General features: G+C 49.9%; 9 protein-coding genes across 9 annotated transcripts; 2 read left to right on the top strand and 7 right to left on the bottom strand.

Moving 5' to 3' along the window:
• Positions 1-34: 34 nt before the first annotated feature.
• N7489_001468 (uncharacterized protein) lies at positions 35-1,810 on the top strand (the record flags this gene model as incomplete). Its single annotated transcript, XM_056707223.1, has 4 exons — positions 35-272; positions 325-584; positions 639-1,712; positions 1,781-1,810. 4 exons carry the CDS (start codon positions 35-37, stop codon positions 1,808-1,810), a joined length of 1,602 nt encoding a protein of 533 aa, XP_056571525.1.
• A 682-nt stretch (positions 1,811-2,492) lies between these two features.
• On the bottom strand, positions 2,493-4,940 carry N7489_001467 (uncharacterized protein; the record flags this gene model as incomplete). Its single annotated transcript, XM_056707222.1, has 1 exon — positions 2,493-4,940. One exon carries the CDS (start codon positions 4,938-4,940, stop codon positions 2,493-2,495), a length of 2,448 nt encoding a protein of 815 aa, XP_056571524.1.
• Positions 4,941-5,203: 263 nt separating this feature from the next.
• On the bottom strand, positions 5,204-6,364 carry N7489_001466 (uncharacterized protein; the record flags this gene model as incomplete). Its single annotated transcript, XM_056707221.1, has 1 exon — positions 5,204-6,364. One exon carries the CDS (start codon positions 6,362-6,364, stop codon positions 5,204-5,206), a length of 1,161 nt encoding a protein of 386 aa, XP_056571523.1.
• An 876-nt stretch (positions 6,365-7,240) lies between these two features.
• On the bottom strand, positions 7,241-8,544 carry N7489_001465 (serine/threonine protein kinase; the record flags this gene model as incomplete). The annotated part of the gene is made up of 3 exons (XM_056707220.1): positions 7,241-7,280; positions 7,346-7,884; positions 7,954-8,544. 3 exons carry the CDS (start codon positions 8,542-8,544, stop codon positions 7,241-7,243), a joined length of 1,170 nt encoding a protein of 389 aa, XP_056571522.1.
• Positions 8,545-8,824: 280 nt separating this feature from the next.
• On the bottom strand, positions 8,825-9,757 carry N7489_001464 (kinase-like protein; the record flags this gene model as incomplete). Its single annotated transcript, XM_056707219.1, has 1 exon — positions 8,825-9,757. One exon carries the CDS (start codon positions 9,755-9,757, stop codon positions 8,825-8,827), a length of 933 nt encoding a protein of 310 aa, XP_056571521.1.
• A 2,489-nt stretch (positions 9,758-12,246) lies between these two features.
• Positions 12,247-12,492, bottom strand: N7489_001463 (uncharacterized protein; the record flags this gene model as incomplete). Its single annotated transcript, XM_056707218.1, has 1 exon — positions 12,247-12,492. One exon carries the CDS (start codon positions 12,490-12,492, stop codon positions 12,247-12,249), a length of 246 nt encoding a protein of 81 aa, XP_056571520.1.
• Positions 12,493-12,883: 391 nt separating this feature from the next.
• On the bottom strand, positions 12,884-13,114 carry N7489_001462 (uncharacterized protein; the record flags this gene model as incomplete). The annotated part of the gene is made up of 1 exon (XM_056707217.1): positions 12,884-13,114. The coding sequence occupies one exon, from the start codon at positions 13,112-13,114 to the stop codon at positions 12,884-12,886; it is 231 nt and encodes a 76-aa protein (XP_056571519.1).
• Positions 13,115-14,784: 1,670 nt separating this feature from the next.
• On the top strand, positions 14,785-15,117 carry N7489_001461 (uncharacterized protein; the record flags this gene model as incomplete). Its single annotated transcript, XM_056707216.1, is given in 3 exon segments — positions 14,785-14,842; positions 14,862-14,878; positions 14,926-15,117. 3 exon segments carry the CDS (start codon positions 14,785-14,787, stop codon positions 15,115-15,117), a joined length of 267 nt encoding a protein of 88 aa, XP_056571518.1.
• Positions 15,118-16,044: 927 nt separating this feature from the next.
• Positions 16,045-16,390, bottom strand: N7489_001460 (uncharacterized protein; the record flags this gene model as incomplete). Its single annotated transcript, XM_056707215.1, has 2 exons — positions 16,045-16,144; positions 16,170-16,390. The coding sequence occupies 2 exons, from the start codon at positions 16,388-16,390 to the stop codon at positions 16,045-16,047; spliced, it is 321 nt and encodes a 106-aa protein (XP_056571517.1).
• Between the last annotated feature and the right edge of the window lie 1,618 nt (positions 16,391-18,008).

Genomic DNA, 18,008 nt, shown 5'->3' with positions numbered 1-18,008 from the left:
CTTTATCCAGAAGTATCTATCATCCCTTCGAGCAATGTTGTTCTGGACCGCAGTTCTATCAGCTGCCCTCGTGGCAGGCTTAACCGTCAAGGAAACAGACGATGGTATCGTCGTTGACGTTGAAGGCGATGATGCCTTCGTGGTGACCATCGACAACTCCGGATCTATCTCTTCACTCCAGTATAGAGAGACTGAGTATCAGTACTCCGGAACTCTGAGTCACATTGCATCTGGCCTTGGTAGCGGGGCGTCCGTAACGCATACGACCGAAGGTTACTCCCCATCCCAGGTTCAGTGCCCAGTCCATATATCTAACAGGACTAGGGAATTATGCGGTGGTTTCGGCCACCATAGATGACGATGAATTCAACCTGACCCACTACTACGTCTTTCAGGACGGCCTTAGCGCAATCTACATGGGCACTAATTCCCTCTCCCAGCCCTCCGTCGGGGAACTCCGCTATATCGCACGTCTGACTAACCTTCCTGGGGCCTATAAGGAGGGCGATGTCTCGGATACCACGGGCGGAGAAGTCGTCGAGGGAGAAGATGTTTTCCTTGTTGACGGAGAAACACGAAGCAAGGTACCATCGACCGTATTCTCTTACTCGATTGCCCACAGCTGACACATGAGATAGTTTTACTCCTCCCAGCGCTTCATCGATGACTCTGTCTACTGCGCCTACACCTCAGACAGCTCCGTCCATGCCTGCTTCCTCTCTGACACGCGCTCCCGCGAGAAATCCTCCGGCGGTCCCTTCTTTCGCGACATCGACCTAAACCTCGGGGGCGACTACCACTCCGTCACCTACTACATGAACTCCGGCCATGTCCAGACAGAGGAGTATCGCACGGGCTTCTTCGGCCCATACATCCTGTCATTTACAGGCTCCTCGATCCCATCGTGGTCGGACTTTGACACCTCCTTCTTCGACGACCTCAAACTAGACGGCTACACCGGCTCCTCTGGTCGCGGCGCCATCTCCGGCTCCGTAAGTGGAACATCTGACTCCCTCCCGGCCGTCGTCCACTTCTACAATGACGACTATCAATCCTGGACAAATGCCTCAGACGGCTCCTTCACGTCCCCAGAACTCGCCGAGGGATCGTACACCGTCGCGTTATACCAGGACGAACTGCTCGCAGCCACCACAACTGTGGCCGTATCAGCTGGGGCAACAGCAACAGCCTCGATAAGCGCAACGAACGAAATCATCACCGGGGAAAGGACCACAATCTTCCAAATCGGCGAGTACGACGGCACACCCTCCGGCCTCCTCAACGCAGACAAACAGCTCCGCATGCATCCCTCCGACGGCAGGATGTCAGATTGGAACCCTACGCCATTTGTCGTCGGCTCAAGCAAAGACAGCTCCTTCCCTATGGCACTCTTCGCCGACGCCAACAACAACTTCGAGATCCAGTTCACGGTCGACGGAGCCATCGACGCCGAAAAGATCACCGTCCGAATTGCAACGACCCTCTCGTACGCCGGTGGACGGCCTCAAATTACCCTTAACAAAGACGAGTGTGACGCGCCTGATGCTCCGGCTACGATTGACTCAAGGGGCGTGACGCGCGGCGCGTATAGGGGTCATGGCGATGTGTACACCTGCTCCTTTGATGCGGCAAGTGTGGTCGATGGTGATAATTCAGTCTATATTGCGGTTATATCGGGAAGTAGTGGGGAGAAGTTCCTCAGCCCGAACTTTGTGAGTATCCTGTTTTCTCTCCTATCTCTTCTGGTTTGGCGTGAATTGGGCTAATGACTTCTACGCAGGTCGTTGATGCTATTGAGGCTTATTATTGAGTCCCTGATGGAGGCGAACTGTGTATCCTGCTATGGTGAATTACTTGGCTGTTTCTGGATATAGTTGCTTCGGGTTTCTTTGCGTTGTACCTGAGATATGCCAAGGGGTATCTTATATAGGTGCTCCGTCATTTAAGTCAACTCCGGTAGTTTCTTGGTAATCTGCTGTTTGGCTAGAACTCCAATTCCCTTATTTTGTGAACCACTCATCCTACCCTGTATAGAAGCTCAGAGTCTGAACTCAGTATACATATAGTGAGACCGTGAAAAGTATGGTATGCAACATGCTGGAGTGAAAATTGAAAATTCCTAGTACATGGAGTAAGTGGCCAGATACATTCTTGACAGATTCTTTTAAGCAGTTGGTTAAACACACGAGACTAAGCGACGGTATTCCAAGGTTGCTCCCTGGTCCCTTCTGGGTATCAAGCTCCCTTATCACCATATCCAGCCCTTTGATGAGTGTCTAAGATAAATTGAGCACTGTTGGTTATTTACATACTACTTTCCAAGGTTGGATCTTTGGGGCTTATGAATATTTCGTGACAGATAACCTTCCTCTTTTCTCGACCGTGCCAGAGACGATTTGCGTATCACCTTAGAGCCGTATAGCTGTTCTAAGGCATATACGGAGACAGATCGTGCAACATGATAAGGCAATCACAATAACAAAGATTCGAACCTACAAAGCAATCCAGTTAACATCCACTGATTTACGCCTGGGCAGGTATTCCCCATCTCCCACCGAGGTCAGTATATGGATATTCCCGATTTTGATCATCTTCTCCGGCTGCGACGAGTCCCCACTACTGGTGGCCTTCAACAACAAACCATCCCATTTTCCGGGTCGGTACCGGAGATGAATAGCATTGTACGTCCCATGCACTCCGTAGATCTCCGGGATGAGCTGTTTAATCCAGTACCGGAGATCCCCATGATACATGCTCCCTTGGGGTTGCAAGTTCTCCCGTTTAACAATATGCTCAGGCACCGGCATACTCAAATCGACAAAGCATTTCATATACTTGATATCGCCATAGTCGCTATCGGATGAGAAGAGAATCTCCACCTCCGGTAGGAGCACCGCCCCGTCCCCGCGGACCTCCCACGTCGATACGGACGGATGGTCCGCCATCTCTAAGTGCGGCACATACAGGCGTCGCGGCTCGGAGCTCCGGGCCCGGAAGGGGAGCATAGTGCCCCGGACTACGTCCTGAGTTTTCTCATCGTCGACGGGCGGGTAATCCGCCAGAACGACGGTGGTGAAGAAGCTAGAGCCCAGATTATGCGCGACCTCCTGCACGAAGGCGAGCGGGTACTGGTCGAAGACGAAGCCCGGTTTGTTCGGCTGGCGTTGCTCCGGGATGGTAGTGGCGGAGTTGTACCATTCTGTCATGCCGAGGACCGACATGATCGCCTGCGCACGGCTGTGGCTGCAGTATCGGCTGGTCGCTAGGAAGAGGATCTGCTCGCGCTTGAGCTCGTGGAGGTTGTCCATTCCTGTGCGATGGAGGAGGTCGAGTACTTCGTGGAAGCCTGGGTGGACGAGGGGCTTCCAGCGCTCGAGAAGGTGGTCTTCTGGGGTAGTTAGATCGTTAAGTTCCCCATTGAGCGTGCCTTTTACTCGCTCGGTGAGGGAGACGAGCGTGTTGAAGGCGACGAGGGCTCCGTTGTCGCCTACCGTGAGGAGGTCGAGGTTCTTGTTGCAGATCCAGATGTCAGGGCGCAGGCACACTTCCTGCAGCGTCCACAGGGAGCTGAACCAGGGCAGGGTGGCCATGTCCGGTGAGAACAAGCCCGTGGCCTGGAGCCGGTCGTGCGCTTTCCACGGCGGGATTCGTATGGAAGTCTCGTCCCCATCCAGGAACTGCTGGTCCAGGTATATGGAGGACATCCACTGTATCGCGCTGCGCATGCCGTCCCAGGACTCCGGGGCGGAGTCGGTATTCCACCAAGCGATGGCGTGTTTAGCGCCCTTGAAGATGGATGCCTGGCTCGCAACCTCCGTCCGCATGGCCTGCCGCAGCTGCTCGTCAAGCTCCTCTCCGCAGCCCTCCTGCGGAATACAAACCAGATCAAACCAGAGATAGGGTGTATCCGTGGGAATCTGCGCCAGGATATCTGGTAGTCGCTCGACATCGAACAGTGAGTTCCGCGGGATCAACCACGGCACGCGCGGTTTCATGTTAACCCCAGGCTGATCGCGCTGCCGCCACCGGCCCCAGGTGTGACTGATGGCTGTGTACGGGATGTCGAAATCGTATTCGTCCAACAGCGAAAAGACCTCCACGGTCCTCCGCTCTTTCACATCCCACAAGTAAAGCGGGAACCCGCGGATCTCTCCCAGCCAGTGGCAGGATTCGATACTGGAGCCGGCGCTGCAGCGAGGATCCAGCCCAGGTAGGTCACTGCTTCCCAGGACCCGTCTCCCTGCGCGCCAGACCGGGGAACCCTCTGACCGGTGAGCGAGATAATTCTCGCTATCTGGGGAGTACGGTACTTGAGCTGACTCTTGGATGTGGCTTGGCGGGGAGCAAGCTTCAATCGCAATTGTTAGACAAGCAGCTTCCTGCGCCAAGTCCCGTCGGAGGCTCACCAGCTCGTCGCCGCTTCGGTGTATTACGAAATTCTCGAATTCAGCGTTGAACAGCGTCGCCGTGCACTTGTTGTAGACACAGTTGAAATGGAGTTTGTACCAGATCCCACCGGCCTGGTGGATCGTCTCGCGCTCTACGTGGTTTTGTGGGTAGAAGTGAGACTCGTCGTCGTCAAAGAGGTCGTCGAAATCATCATCGTATTCTTTTTCTGCTTCGTCCACAATACATACTCGGGAACACGACGCCCACCATTTCCAGAGAATGAAAAACGATCGTTCCTGCCCCGGGGTAAGATGTTGTCGCAGTGTTTCAGCACGATCATCATTAAACCGCGTGATGACCATCCCGTCAAGGCTTTTTACACTGTCGACCGCGCCCTGCTCCAGAGCCAGTCGATACATGATCGAGAAACACCTGCTGTACCCATCTCCCATGCCCATGTCCTCGCCGTAGACCACCCGCATCAACGTGGCGAGGGGGTATCCCTTGTCCCTCTCTGTGCTGCGCACGGGCAACCAGTCATCGGGGCTCATGCTGTTATGCTGGCCTTTCTGTCTAATATAAATGTAAATAATGGCAGTGCCCTGGTAGTAGTGTTCATTCGTAGGGACGAGCAACGAGGTCAGAAGTGGGGTTATATATTTAGAAAACTAAGCGAACGCGCTGTTCTGCTATTGGCTGTGCTTCTGCTAGTGCGAGATCAGATTTATGATGCAGATAGAACGAATATAGGAAAGAAAAGAAAAAAGGCTAATTCTCAGTTGCACTCAAAACATCACTGCAGCCAAAACAACGACTACCGTCGCACCAACCGCTCTAAACAATCCCTCCCCTCCTGATGCCGCGCATGATACGTCGCAATAAGACTAACTTTCACCGTCTCAGCCCCATGCCTCTTCTCCCCAAAAAGAATCGCCGGCTGATCCGCCAGATTATCAGCGATCTTAGATTCCGTGCTCGTGTCCCGTCCAAACGACGTGTAGCGGACGATATGCATCGTCATGACAATGTATAGTTGGTAGCAGGTCCACGCGTACTGAACCAGCGGCGGCATCCAGAGAGTCGAGGCCAGTAATCCTAGCGGAAATAGAGCGGCGAAAAGCGCTATAATGCACAGCTGGAGAATCTCCCTGGTTCGGTTCCGGACTGGGTGGCCGTAATGTCGGAAGAACTGCTGCACGAGGGCTGAGGGACCTGTAAACAGCATGAGGTCGCCACCTTGGGGTTGGGGGAAGTGCAGGACGAAATCACGAGGTGATTCGGCTTCGGCGGTCGGCGTGGTTGATGGCGATGAGGTGGAGGAGGAGACAGGGGTGAGGGGCTCGCGGTCGAGGGCGAAGAAGGCGCTCAGGAGGCGGAGGAGAAGCGGGGCTAGCCAGATGAGGCACCATAGTGACCGGCCGATGGCGTAGATGACGGCAAAGATAATGATGCCGGAGAGCTCGGCGATGAAGATGCTGAGGTAAACGTGTAGGCCTGGTCGGCCGCAGTTCTCGCGCACAAATGCCGTCTGCGAGGCTTTATCTTCTGCCGTTGCTGGAGTGAAGATGAGGTGGTAGACGGCGACTTTCGCTCGTAAGGGGATGCGGCCATTTTCGGCGGACGGGAGGATGCCCTTCTCGATGGCAGCGCCCGTGGCTGGAGGGGATAGTCCTGCAAGTGATCCAGGTTTTTCGGCGGGTAGAGGCATGTAATGAAGAGCTCGCGCCCACATGCAGTTACGGGCTGCGAGGGGCTCGGAACTAGCAGTACCGGGAATGGTGTAGGTCCAGTCTGTTTGCTTAAAGAACGAAGTGCCCAGCATGTGGCCTTCGTGGGCGCCCTTAAAGAGACCTTGGGCGTTGGCGATATCGAAGGTGCTCAGAGCGGCTTTGTGCAAAGGACCCCCATGGGCATCAAGAGAGCCAGGGTTGGGATGGATCGAAGTGTGAGGTGGGAGAATGATCGCTGGGGCCATAATAACGACGAAAACCAGATATCGGTAGCTGCCTCTGCTCCGATATAACCAAGCACCGCACCAAAGGCGCCAAAAACCCCGCCTTGGTCGGACATATCGCCAAGCGAGATGATTTCTGGTAACAAAGGGCTGTGGTCAGATCGAACTCACTCCTTTTGCCCAGATGGCCGGATCTGTCATGGTAATGACCAGATCGGATTATATGGCCGAGTTTTGAGTTGGCCGGAGACCTGCTGAGCTGGTGGTGAGCGGGTCGGCGTTGTCAGGCTGATCTAGGCTTTACATGGGATTCAGCCGCAAGATGGGGTTGTCAAAAAATCCAGTCGGCCAAGGGTCATTCCATGAGGCTAACATGTTTTGCAATTGTTCATGTAGAATCTATCTTCAGATATACCATGCCCCTTGAATCGGGGACATGACAGTAAACCAGTGAACATCATCCATGGGTGACGGTTTGGTTCAGGTCCAAAAGGTTGCCAAGACGGGACTAACTCCACCTAGCAGGAAGGCCACTTCATAACGTAAGTCTTCAGAATCTCCAGGGCTATGCCTCGCAACCTGATTATCAACTAATCCTAATATGTTCGTAACCAACTCCCTTGTAGGTACCTACTTACTTATCTATGTAACCCTGTAGACTTTGCTAACCTAACGTAATCAACCACGGCGCGACGCACACCGCAGACTGACTGTCAGGCCCCGAGGCTCCAACTACTGCAAGATGCCTCAGGCACTGACACTGACTAAATAAAATACCTACCTACCTAAATGCATACCTAGGTATGTACCTACCTAGGTGCCTCAGATCGCGTAGGCTAGTATAATATGCAGGTTCTAGAGTGACGGTGACTTCGACGAGGACGATGTGGAATGGGATTATGTTTGAATGTGGTAAACGAAATTGCCAATTTGTTGGCTGGGGAAATGTCATTAACGCGGACACTTCTATTATATTAGAAACATTAAAATAAGCAGACCAACCGAGAGATGCCCTCAGATAGAGTCCACCTATTGTGAACATCTTCAGTAAAATGACCCGCAGCCCACTTGAGAGTTCCCGCGAAGGGGCTATCCCCGGCGTTTGACGCAATCTCTGCTAAAAGCTTTCCGTATGCCCAAATGTCATTTAACCGACGTGTTTCGAATGGAAGCTCAATCGGTGATATTTCATCCCGTATCTCTGGAGCACGCCACTCGTGCGTTACTCCACCGATGCCGCTAATATCAATAAGGACCGCATTGCCACTATCGTCGATAACAACATTTGAAGGCTTTATGTCCATGTGAGTTTTCTTTGCGCGGTGAATGATGCTTAAAGCATTCTCAATTTGGACAGCCCATCGCTCCCAGCCAAATTCCCTAATACGCTGTTCATCTAGAACACGTTGTAAGGAGCCACCACTATAGTAGTCTAATAGAATACCGCTGATAACCTGTTCGGTATCATTTTGGGAGGTCGCGCACGGGTTGTTAAATACCGCAATACCAGCTGGCTGAACGATTCCTGTTACGCCTTTGAACTGTTGAAGATTCTCCAGTTCTTGTTATATAATATCTGTGTCTTGTGGCTGGTAAAAGGGGCGATTGACGACCTTCAGAATATATGGTATTCTATCGTCCCTATGTAAAACGCGGAACACTCCGTCGGTGATTTCATCCTCTTCTATTAATTCGGCGGCATTTATAGCTCGAAAAGAGGGGAATTGGAGGTATGGCGGATAAGTCACTCTCGATGGGTCCTCCCGAATGTGGGATCGAAGGTTTCTGATAATCCTTGTAAACCGATTCGTATCTTCCGGATCGCGATATAGCTTGATAGGTTCAGTTGTTTTCGGATCTTCATTTAAGATCACTTCAGTCACAGTGTTATCCAAAAGTGATAACGATTGAAAATTGATCAGCCTGACAAAGTCTTGGAATTCTTTTCGTCGTTTGGGTTTTGACTTGATTTGCTCTGGCTCGGTATCGTGGGGAAAGGTATCGTGGGGAAAACAGGATATCGCGCCCCTGAAAGTTACTTTAATCCACCACTTTTTGTCCTGAAAATGGTAGACCAAAGTCTGCGAGCGACTGTTAGGCTCAGGCTTCCCTTCGGCTCGGAAGTCCCTATCTTCACAGTAAGACTTCATTTCAATGTCAGGAGTGGTATAAAAAGAAACAGAAGGTGTTGCGGTTGGCATATTGTGTGAAGTATGATTGATAGACAACCTTGGAAGGTAACTATTTTTCAAATCAGAAACATGCGGGGAAGGTGAAGATCGCTTAGGTTTTATATTTCCTTCATTCTTAAATATTCACCATGTGACTATAAATGTCGGTGTACCCATGTTCTTACCAGTTTGTCTTGGGTTTGTCGAAGCAGGGGAACTGGAAGATGTAGAAATGGCTTGTCTGTTTATTTATGTCTTTGACAGTACATACTGAATGTTTTCAGCTAGCATGTAGTGCCGTCCTACAGACTCAAAACAAAACCTTTCTTGAAGCATTGATTCCTTCAAGGTCCCATCGCTGCGGTGCCGTCTTCTCCATCCACACCGACCAGTCTCCCCAAAAGGCCGGCCGCATAATCTGTGCATACTCCCAGTAGTCAGGATACCAGCCCGCCGATTCCCAGTCAAGAATGCCGGTGACCATGTTGTGCTCGTCTACCATCACATTACGCGGCGCAATGTCTGCATGAGTGAACACCGAGCGCTCTGACCGGGGCAACATATCCAGTAGTCGATCCTTATACCGACTCCCTCCACAGTGGAGATAGCGCTCGTATATTCTCGCACGTAGCTCCATATCGCTAGTAAGTGGTCGAACGGGCTTTTGCAGATCTTCTAGCATCGGGTCCCGGGATGGAGAGCCATCTGCGGCACACTGATACGGCCCCTCAAGCTCCTGTGGACGAGCGATATTTCGGATTTTTGAGATTAGATCCCAAAGTTGAACACACGTTGACTCTTTAGCCTCGTCGTCTAGGCTGTCCCATTTCTCCTGCAGGGGTATCCCGGGAATAATAGTCATCGCAATCAACCCCTCTGGTGTATGATAGTTGGGTTTTAAAGGCTCTTCCGTTTCCGTTTCCATTTTAGCTCCATCCGCACTGAAATCGGTGAAAAGCACTTCAGGGACCGGAACCTCGGTGTTTTTCGAAACAAGTCTCATTGCTTCGGCTTCCGCAGATCGCACTCCAAACCCTGCCTTGGTCACCCAGGAAGCGTCCCATTCAATAACAATTCTGCCCATTTGCTTATCGAGCACATGGATCAGCTCTTGGCCAGCTTCGAGGCTGAGTGGATCCACAGATGAGGGACATGGTAATAAAGTGTTGCCTTTCTTGATATATCGGTGCCCTTTGTGAAGATTCCGATCTTCGTAAAGAACCTCAGTTGGAGATTCGGTCATTTTGTGGGTATTCCCTTGACCAACAGTCACGTTAGGCTGAGCGACGATGACAAGGTGGAAATCTCATAAGGATCCAAGTTGCTTCGGTGGGAAGAGATCCCTTCACGGGTCCACGGGTCCACCCGGGAGTGGACTTCAATATCGCTTACGTAATCACGCAAAACCCCCGGGCCCCGGGCCCCGGCCCCGGGCCTCCTGGGTTGCAGCACCTGGGCACCTAGGCAGTATACGAGTCATGGGCATTATGTGGTCCATACATTACCCCGGGACGTCCAGGGTTACGTAGGTAGTGAAAATTTCGCTGCTATTTCCCTCCCCAATCCGTGTCCCAGGTGACCAGCACAACGCACTTGCACTTAGTGCCTTGTTTTTCTCAGCCCAGTCAAATAGCGCAATTCTTTCTATTGAGAATTTGATTGGCAGATGAGTCGCTCCCTATTGTCATGGCTTCGTATGAACCCTGTCATCCACCTTATGATTGCAAATGTTGACCAATTATAGGATATCAATCCTGTGAACCTAATGCACAAGATGGGTCATTGGGATTTCTCAAGTATCAACAAGCGCTTTGCTTTCAGCTCAATGTTCCCAAAAATAGATATCAGAAGTACTTCAGTACCTACGTACCTAAGTACATATCCAGATACATAAATCATAGAACAGATCCAGTCTTTCACCTGGGGTGGGGTCATTCTTTCAGCAACCTGATAACTCAGACTTAACCCAAGCCGAACAAAAACAACAACAATACAAGCTATCTAGTAGGTATTACAGTAAAGGCCCAAACGCACTGGTTATACGGTACTGATGCTTATGTCCCTAGGAAATGAGCGACTATCCATCCACGACGACGCCCATAAGGAATGCCGGTTTTAAAGAGGTGTGCGAGGTCAACGGCCGCACCTTCACCAGGACAAAAGGCACACAGCAATGGACTGAATATATCCCTTCAACCAGCAGCTCTAACCAATCTCTTCTGTCCCTACCCCTCTACCTATCTCTCGTTCATCAGCGACAAGGTCAAGGGGAACCTCTGCATTGGTCACTCTTTGTTTCCCGTGAGAACCAACCCGGATATGTCTTTCAGGTCAAGGGAGACGCGGAGTACATGAGCTACCTACCTTCGGATGGGGTCGTTAATATTGTCCAATCTGGTTCTTTTTTGAACATCTATCATCTAGCCGCTGTAACCGAAGAACAGCAGACGGTGGTGAGAGATGTCGCAGCGGCAGAGGTTCCCCCCCAGAGCGGAAGATCGCAAATCTGTGACGGAGAACTGCCAAGGTTGGAGTATTCGTGTTATCACCAAGCTGGTTGGATTGGGGTTGGTTCCAACCGCGAAACTTGACATGGCAAGGAACATGCTTGAGCCGGTCTAACAGAGGCTTATGTTATCAGGGTTAAACTCCAGGGCTATGTCGGTTGTGCCTGAGAGGCCAGAGAGTTTCATTAGTTGCATTTAATTTTCTACAGATGCGTGTGTGAGGAATTTGTATACGTTTCACTTGTTAATTGGATAAATGACCCAAATCAAAATGATCGCCATAACCAGAAAGACCAGCATGCAGATGGACTACAGATGCAAAACATCAAGGTTTGAGCCAAGCTCAGAAACTTAAGTAAGAGGTCTGCGGATCGAGTGTAAACTATATGGGTCCACGAGCTAGGAGGTGGAGGGACTATGTGACTCCTACCACAACATTAGAAACCCTCTACTTCACTTCGCATTCTTCACATTATATTCGGAGTACGCCGAATAAACACATTTCACTTCGTGGTCTTATGAAATAATAATTTGGGTAGTATAATTGACCAATCATATGAAGATACCGTCTCCCTAAACCTAACTATACAGAAGGCCCTTACCATACCTCTATTCCAGTGGTAGAGTTTCAAATAAGCGACCACCACCTTAGACATGCTGTTGCATGTTTTTGCATTCTTTTTGTTCGTCCTCCCTCTTGCGAAGTCGAGTTCAGTTGCGTTGAGATTTAAGGTGTTGAAAAACCCAGTTAAATTCCATTAATACTGGCTATTTTCATACAACAAACGCTAACCCTAACTCGGTATCTACATTACAGATGCATAATCTGCACTCAGGCTCCTACCAAAAGCAGTCTAGATCCTTTTCGCTATATGCAGTTTGATCATGACAACACTGTCCACAGAGTACGGACTTGATCTCACTGCATCAGCGCCTCAGTATTTCAATTGAGACTGCTTTCAGTCAAGTTTTTGCTTCTTCTTGTTATTGTCACTTCCTGTCTTTTCTCACCGAGTCTTTCTGGTCTTTTATGTTGGAAGCATACGAAAAAGAAGCATAAATATATGCTTCGTTCCATGTATGAAGAAGATAGACAAAACATTCATTTTACTTTCCACAGTATGCGAAGCTTGATCAACGGCCAGCAGCACAGCGGAACCCGGGAAGGATACCCCTGCCCTGCATAGGTTTGTACCGGATTGGGGACCGCGGACATACTGGCCTCTCACAGTTTCCCCAACCCGCCTTGGTTTAAAGACGCACGGTTTGGACCATTGGCTGTACCAAGTTCATCGCACGATTTGCGGAATAGTGAAGGTGCTGCTGGTGCTTCGCTTGCATCCAAAATTTCTGAGGCAGGTAGCAACACAGACGCTGCCAGTGCCGCAAAGATTGTTACAGGTGCTTTGGTCAAGAAGATGGCTGAAACCTTACGCATTCCGCCCTCCGAGGTAGATCCAAGCCGCGCCATGTATCACTACGGCGTGGACTCGCTTGTGGCACTGGAACTGAGAAACGCGCGAGATGAAGGCGAACGTAGCATTGTTGGATATCCTGGCTGTTGTTCCGATCGAGACTTTCGCGATGCAAGTTGCGGAGAAGAGTAAGCTGGTTGCCGGAATGGCTTCCTTAACGGTATAGAGATTCTTGTGTTCTTCTGTACTGCCATAGACTAAGTTAGAGAGTAAAGTTATGAGCGCTGCATTACGTTGTTTGAGATCGTGTTGAAACTAATGTCATGATACACTGAAATTGAAGGCTTCGCTGCGTTTTCTAATACGTCTACGCTACATCCATTCAGCAACAGTCTCATTGCTTCTCATCAAGCTGTCAAAAAATGCCATGTCCACACCCTAGAACGCCTAGTCCTCTGCTCGGGCAGTCAAGCCGGGGTATCCTCCGTATTGTAAGAAATAACCGGAGTCATCCGGAGGTTGTGGCGCGATTTGCGTAGGAATTCCACTCAGACCGGTGGCGGCCAAGGCATTTGGTGATATTGACGGTGTCTGGAGCTGAATGTAGCCAGCATGCGCCGGTTTAATTGTGTCAGTAATCAGCATCTGTTGCGCCCTAGTATGCCCGGATTGGCGCATATGGTGATCACCATGAACGGTCCCTGTCCTTATAGTGTCTTTAGGTATATCCACCATTTGCGACTGGAGAGGGCGATTCGTTGTGGAGCTCGATGGGTGTTTGGCAGATTCTTTGATCATGCCCTGGCTGGCACATACAAGACAGCATTCGAATTCTGATTGGTCAGTATCCTATATTCAACTAGTTCTTAGTTAGATTTAACCATGGCCCAATTATTATATGGCAGGACAACTCGACTGTTTGATCAGAACAGCTTCACTTTACTCTCACTGATCTTTCAACCTACAATGAGTTTTGCCTCGATTAGAACTGAAATGTCGAAAGTCGAACCCATACTCGCAATGTGTACACTCAAGATTTATAAAAGTTGCCTATCCTTGAAAGGACCAATCAATTTGAGGTAGGAATCGATCAAACCAGGCTATACTCACTATAAACTTAGTCAAATTACGGCCGTGATTCTTCACACCTCTTTATAGAGCTCTGTCACTCCCTACAATCCATATTGTAAAGCCTCTTTATGATCTCCTCCATACAGTAGATCGTATCAGGTTATGAGCCCCGGGACTCGTTATTGATCTGATCTCACAATCGGTCAATATCCTCGGCTTGCGTATTCCAACACGCAGTGTGTATCTTCTGATATAGGAGGTAGTGCGTAGCCTACAACCCTCCTACATCAGAAATTTGTTTTGGGACGTTCGTCCAGCGAAGCTTACAACATATCTCCTTCTTATCTCTATCGAGTCGGAAAATTGCCTGTTTAGGCATCGTGAATAGCTTCAGATCGACAGCTTACTGCTAAAGATCTTTTGCAGAGACTTCTGCCGGGTATTATTATCTCGGGCAGCAAAGATCAGATTACTATAGTCTGAACCTTGGTGCCCAGGTGGCTTGTTTGCTATTTGTCATGCCGCCTTGCTTGTTTGCTGTCTAAACCCCTCGAGCAGAGTTTTCATCTTCATACACTCTCTCTCATCCTCTCTGCATCGAGATCTCGTATCCTTTCGTATCTCTTTGTATCTCTTTATCGCTAGTTTTCATCACTAGCTTCCTCTTTACTAGCTGTTTTACCACTGGTATCATCGTCTTTTTATCATAAGACATCCGCATCGAGATATCTATATCTCTTTATATCCTCCAAGATTCATCGTGTTTTATCGGTGTCTCTATTCTGAACCCCTCGTTCGTCTTCGAGCTCCGCGCTCACTTAGAGACAATCAACGTCTCGCCTTCGAACCCCAAGTTCGACGGAGACCAGCATAGTCTCCAACCTTCTGTCCTCCCTTTCCTCGACGGTTTTGCTACACTATGGCGGAATCGCGGGGAGGACCCTGTCAGCCAACCGGGTCTTGCACCCATTGATTTTTCTGGTTGATTTGGATGGAAAGAAAGCAAGGATTATGGGGGGTTTTTTGGATCTATGTGCCACCGATCATGGGGGGTGTTGAATCTCACTAGTGTCACATGCTCTTTCCCCATCTACATAGTTCACTCCTCCTCTTCTTCCTTTCCTCTTCACACCTCTTTACAGAGCTCTGTCACTCCGTACAATCCATATTGTACATCCTCTTTATGATCTCCTTCATACAGCAGATCTTATCACCTGGCGCGTGAGGCCCGCTTGGACGACCCGCAAAGGGCCCTCACAGACCATTTCCACAAGGAAATGGATGACATGGAGCGGGCGGAGAAAAAGGAGAAGCAGAAGACGCGGTGGAGCTTTGGTGAGCACTCACTCCCCAGAAGCACTTGTGGGAAGTGTAGGTGTTGGGAAGGATTTATACTAACCAAGAGCGTTTGTCCCTAGGCTTTGTTGAGCGCCCCCGGCTCTGAAGCCGGCTCTGACACCGCCTCTGCCTCCAAGCCTGCCAGCGACACCCATGGCAACAACCCAGAAAATGTGGGAGATGTGCTGTCGGACAAGGGCAAGGACAAGGCGCAGGCCAAGGCTAAGAAGAAGGCCAAGGCCAAGGGCAGCGAGACCCGCCACGCCCCCTGACTCCCCATCATTGTGGAACAGTCTGGTGCTTCCGCCAGTACGGCGGAAGCCGAGCACGAAGATGCCGATTCTGACGGCGTATTGGTCCAGTGGGTCCGCGTTCCGCATGGATACCGTCTCCCGCCGAAGCGGAAGCAGGCGTACGCACTGGGCCGAGCCATCGATGCCCTCAAGGACTGGGTCGGGAAATAAGAAGGTGGAGGGGAAGAATGTGGAATCCCAACCACCCCTGCCCGGCCCCAGCAAGACGAGGAATCTTTTTTGATATGATCATGCTGTCTCTACCACCTACCCGGAAACCGGCCAGGATGGTGGATTCGCTCATCCTTTTCCTCGCGCAGGCTGAAACACCCCTGCTGCTGATAGTATGAACATGGCGGTGGCCATGTTGGCTTCTGTTGGCCTTTGTTGGTTTGGTTTGGCGCCCACTTTGGTTCGATCTGGCTCGTTCTGTCCCGTTCTCGCTTATTCTGGCTTTTTGGGAATTGTCCATTGTCTGCTTTTTGTTGATTTTGGATTTGCTTTTCGCATATTTATACAGTGGTTGGTGTTGGTGCTCTTTTGTTCTTTGTCCTGTTTCGTTACTATTATTGGAAGTATTATTTCAAAATCCATTCGTCTAGAACTTTTGGCGAAGCATACCATTCTCAAGCAAAGTAGCGATATTTAAGCAAAGTACGGTCATTTTCACGAGACTTTCTCATCGGTCCTTCTCAGCAGGGGAACCCCGCCTGAAAATTCGATGCCACCGGGACTTTGGTTTTGGAAGCGTTTGGTGCTGCTTTAATGGGCGAAAAGACCAATTTGCTAACTTGATCAAGTAAACCGAATGCTCGATTTTAAGCCTGGCTTCGAAATCTCTCCTAATCTCCTCTTTCTCTTCTTCTGGAAACTCGAAGCCACGAAAGCCGATACAGCACCGGCACTCTATAGTGCAATGGCCTCTGCCTTTCTTCCTTGGAGATAGATACCTCTGTGCGCAGCATCCGCATTCCCGGCTGCAACATCCGCCTCGATCCGAACAATCCTGAACTAGTTCTTCTCTCATAAACCATTCAGGATCACGCCTTAAGCTATCGTAAAGTTCTTTGAAATACGGTCTAACCATAGACGTCACTCGGTAAAGGGCGTCCTCCTTTCTTGGATATTGTAGTTGGACCTCTTTAAGCTGTTGATTTGCCTTTTCAAGCTGGGCACTGGTAGACTCGACAGGCGTGGTCTTGTCAAGCTGGACCCGACCAGACTCGATAGCTATGGTCTTTTGTAAGGCCATAGCTCTATGGTGTAACGTTTCCTCACGCTGCGTCAGTTCGCGCAGAGCGTGCTCGGCAAGAAGCACATCGGTGACTATTTCCCGGCAGATACGTTCTTCTCCGTATCTGAGAACTTCATCATTCTCATGATTTAAGTACTAGAACTTCATAATCCTATCGCGAGTGGAAAGCTTAGCAAGCGAAAAGGATAAAAAAGCCTTCTTGGAAAGTACCTCGGGAAAAGCTAGAACTCGGAGAAGATTGAAGAAAGGATAGAGAAATGATTCTTCCCCAGCTATACCTAGGTAACCCTGAGTCATAGTGTCATCACCCCGCTGCCTAAAATCGACTAGTCGCGTATTCGAAGGTTCTCTGAAGGTTCCTTGGACCTCGGGAAGCCCTGGAGATTGATGTTCCAAGGTTGCTTCCAACGGACGGGTTACTTCAAAGTCACATAAGCTCATTGACAGTCCAATTTTACGAACAGAAGATAAAAGACCGGGGCCCGAAGGCCAAAAGGATGTTCATTGGATTGATGTTTGCTTTTTGAATCTGAACTCGGGTGTTCTTTATGCACACCCCACCATTCTGCCTTTGACAACCGCCTTCCCAGTCCGGGACACCACGGGTGTATATCGATCAACGGAGCACAAATATTTGTTGAACGAACAACGGCAACAAATTTCCAAATCCGATGATCGCAAAGCAGAATATCCCAAAAATCAAAAGAAGAAAGGGTTTGGGCAATCTCAACGCCCAGCGGAGAGAAAAGGTGAATGTGGTACTCCCGAAGTCTTCTCATTTTACTATGGGCCTTGCTCGGCGCCCGTGCATTTACCCCCTGAACCTGTCGCTCCCATGCCGAGCATAACTCTTTCTCTGAAGGCCATGTCAAACACTGAGAATCAAGTCCCAGAATAGGGTGCGTTGCCTAACGTAAACGAGGTGCGCAAGAGATGACCCGGATTTTCTGGAGAGTACAGAATCTCTTACGAAGTGTGGAGTGAAGCCGAGTTCCATATCGTTGAGCTGGCAGTGGGTGTTAACGTCGCTGTTGACTGGCCCAAGAGAGTATTGTAATCACTGGAAAGCTTCAAAGCCTGCAATCGGGTTAGCGCCTGGTGGATTAGGCACTTTTGCCAAGTTCTAAGCTTCTGCGATCTGCGTAGCCGGCTTGGCCAGACAAAGTACAGGACGTATTAGCAGTTCGGCATTTACTGTATCTTCGACAGACCTCGGCCTGTTGTATTTCGTTAACCCCTGGTATCAGAGCCGATGCCCCACGCCGGTGGGTTAGTAGTTGGGCGGGTGACCACAGCGAATCCTCGCTGTTGTATGTTTTTGCATTGATTTTGTTCCTCCTCTCTCTTACGAGGTCAAGTTCAGTTGCGTTGAGATTTAAGGAAGTCCAGCGGTAGTATTTCATATATGTTGTATAGAGCGCAGACCTTCCCTATTTAAGTAGTAGGTAGAGACTTCCACTTCTCCTCCTGGATAGTTAAATCTCCCTATGTCACATGACGCCTTCTCTGTATATGTAGTCTACTACCCTTCCTTTCCTACACTCTTACATAGCTTCGTCACTCCGTACAATAGAATCGTGTACAGCCATCCATGATCTCGTTTACACGGTAGGCC

The sequence above is a fragment of the Penicillium chrysogenum genome, assembly GCF_028827035.1.
Source record: "Penicillium chrysogenum strain IBT 35668 chromosome Unknown utg000001l_segment0_segment0, whole genome shotgun sequence".
Classification (NCBI taxonomy): Eukaryota; Fungi; Ascomycota; class Eurotiomycetes; order Eurotiales; family Aspergillaceae; genus Penicillium; species Penicillium chrysogenum.
Note: the sequence above shows the minus strand (reverse complement) of the source record. Positions and strands in the feature narration are given on the sequence as shown.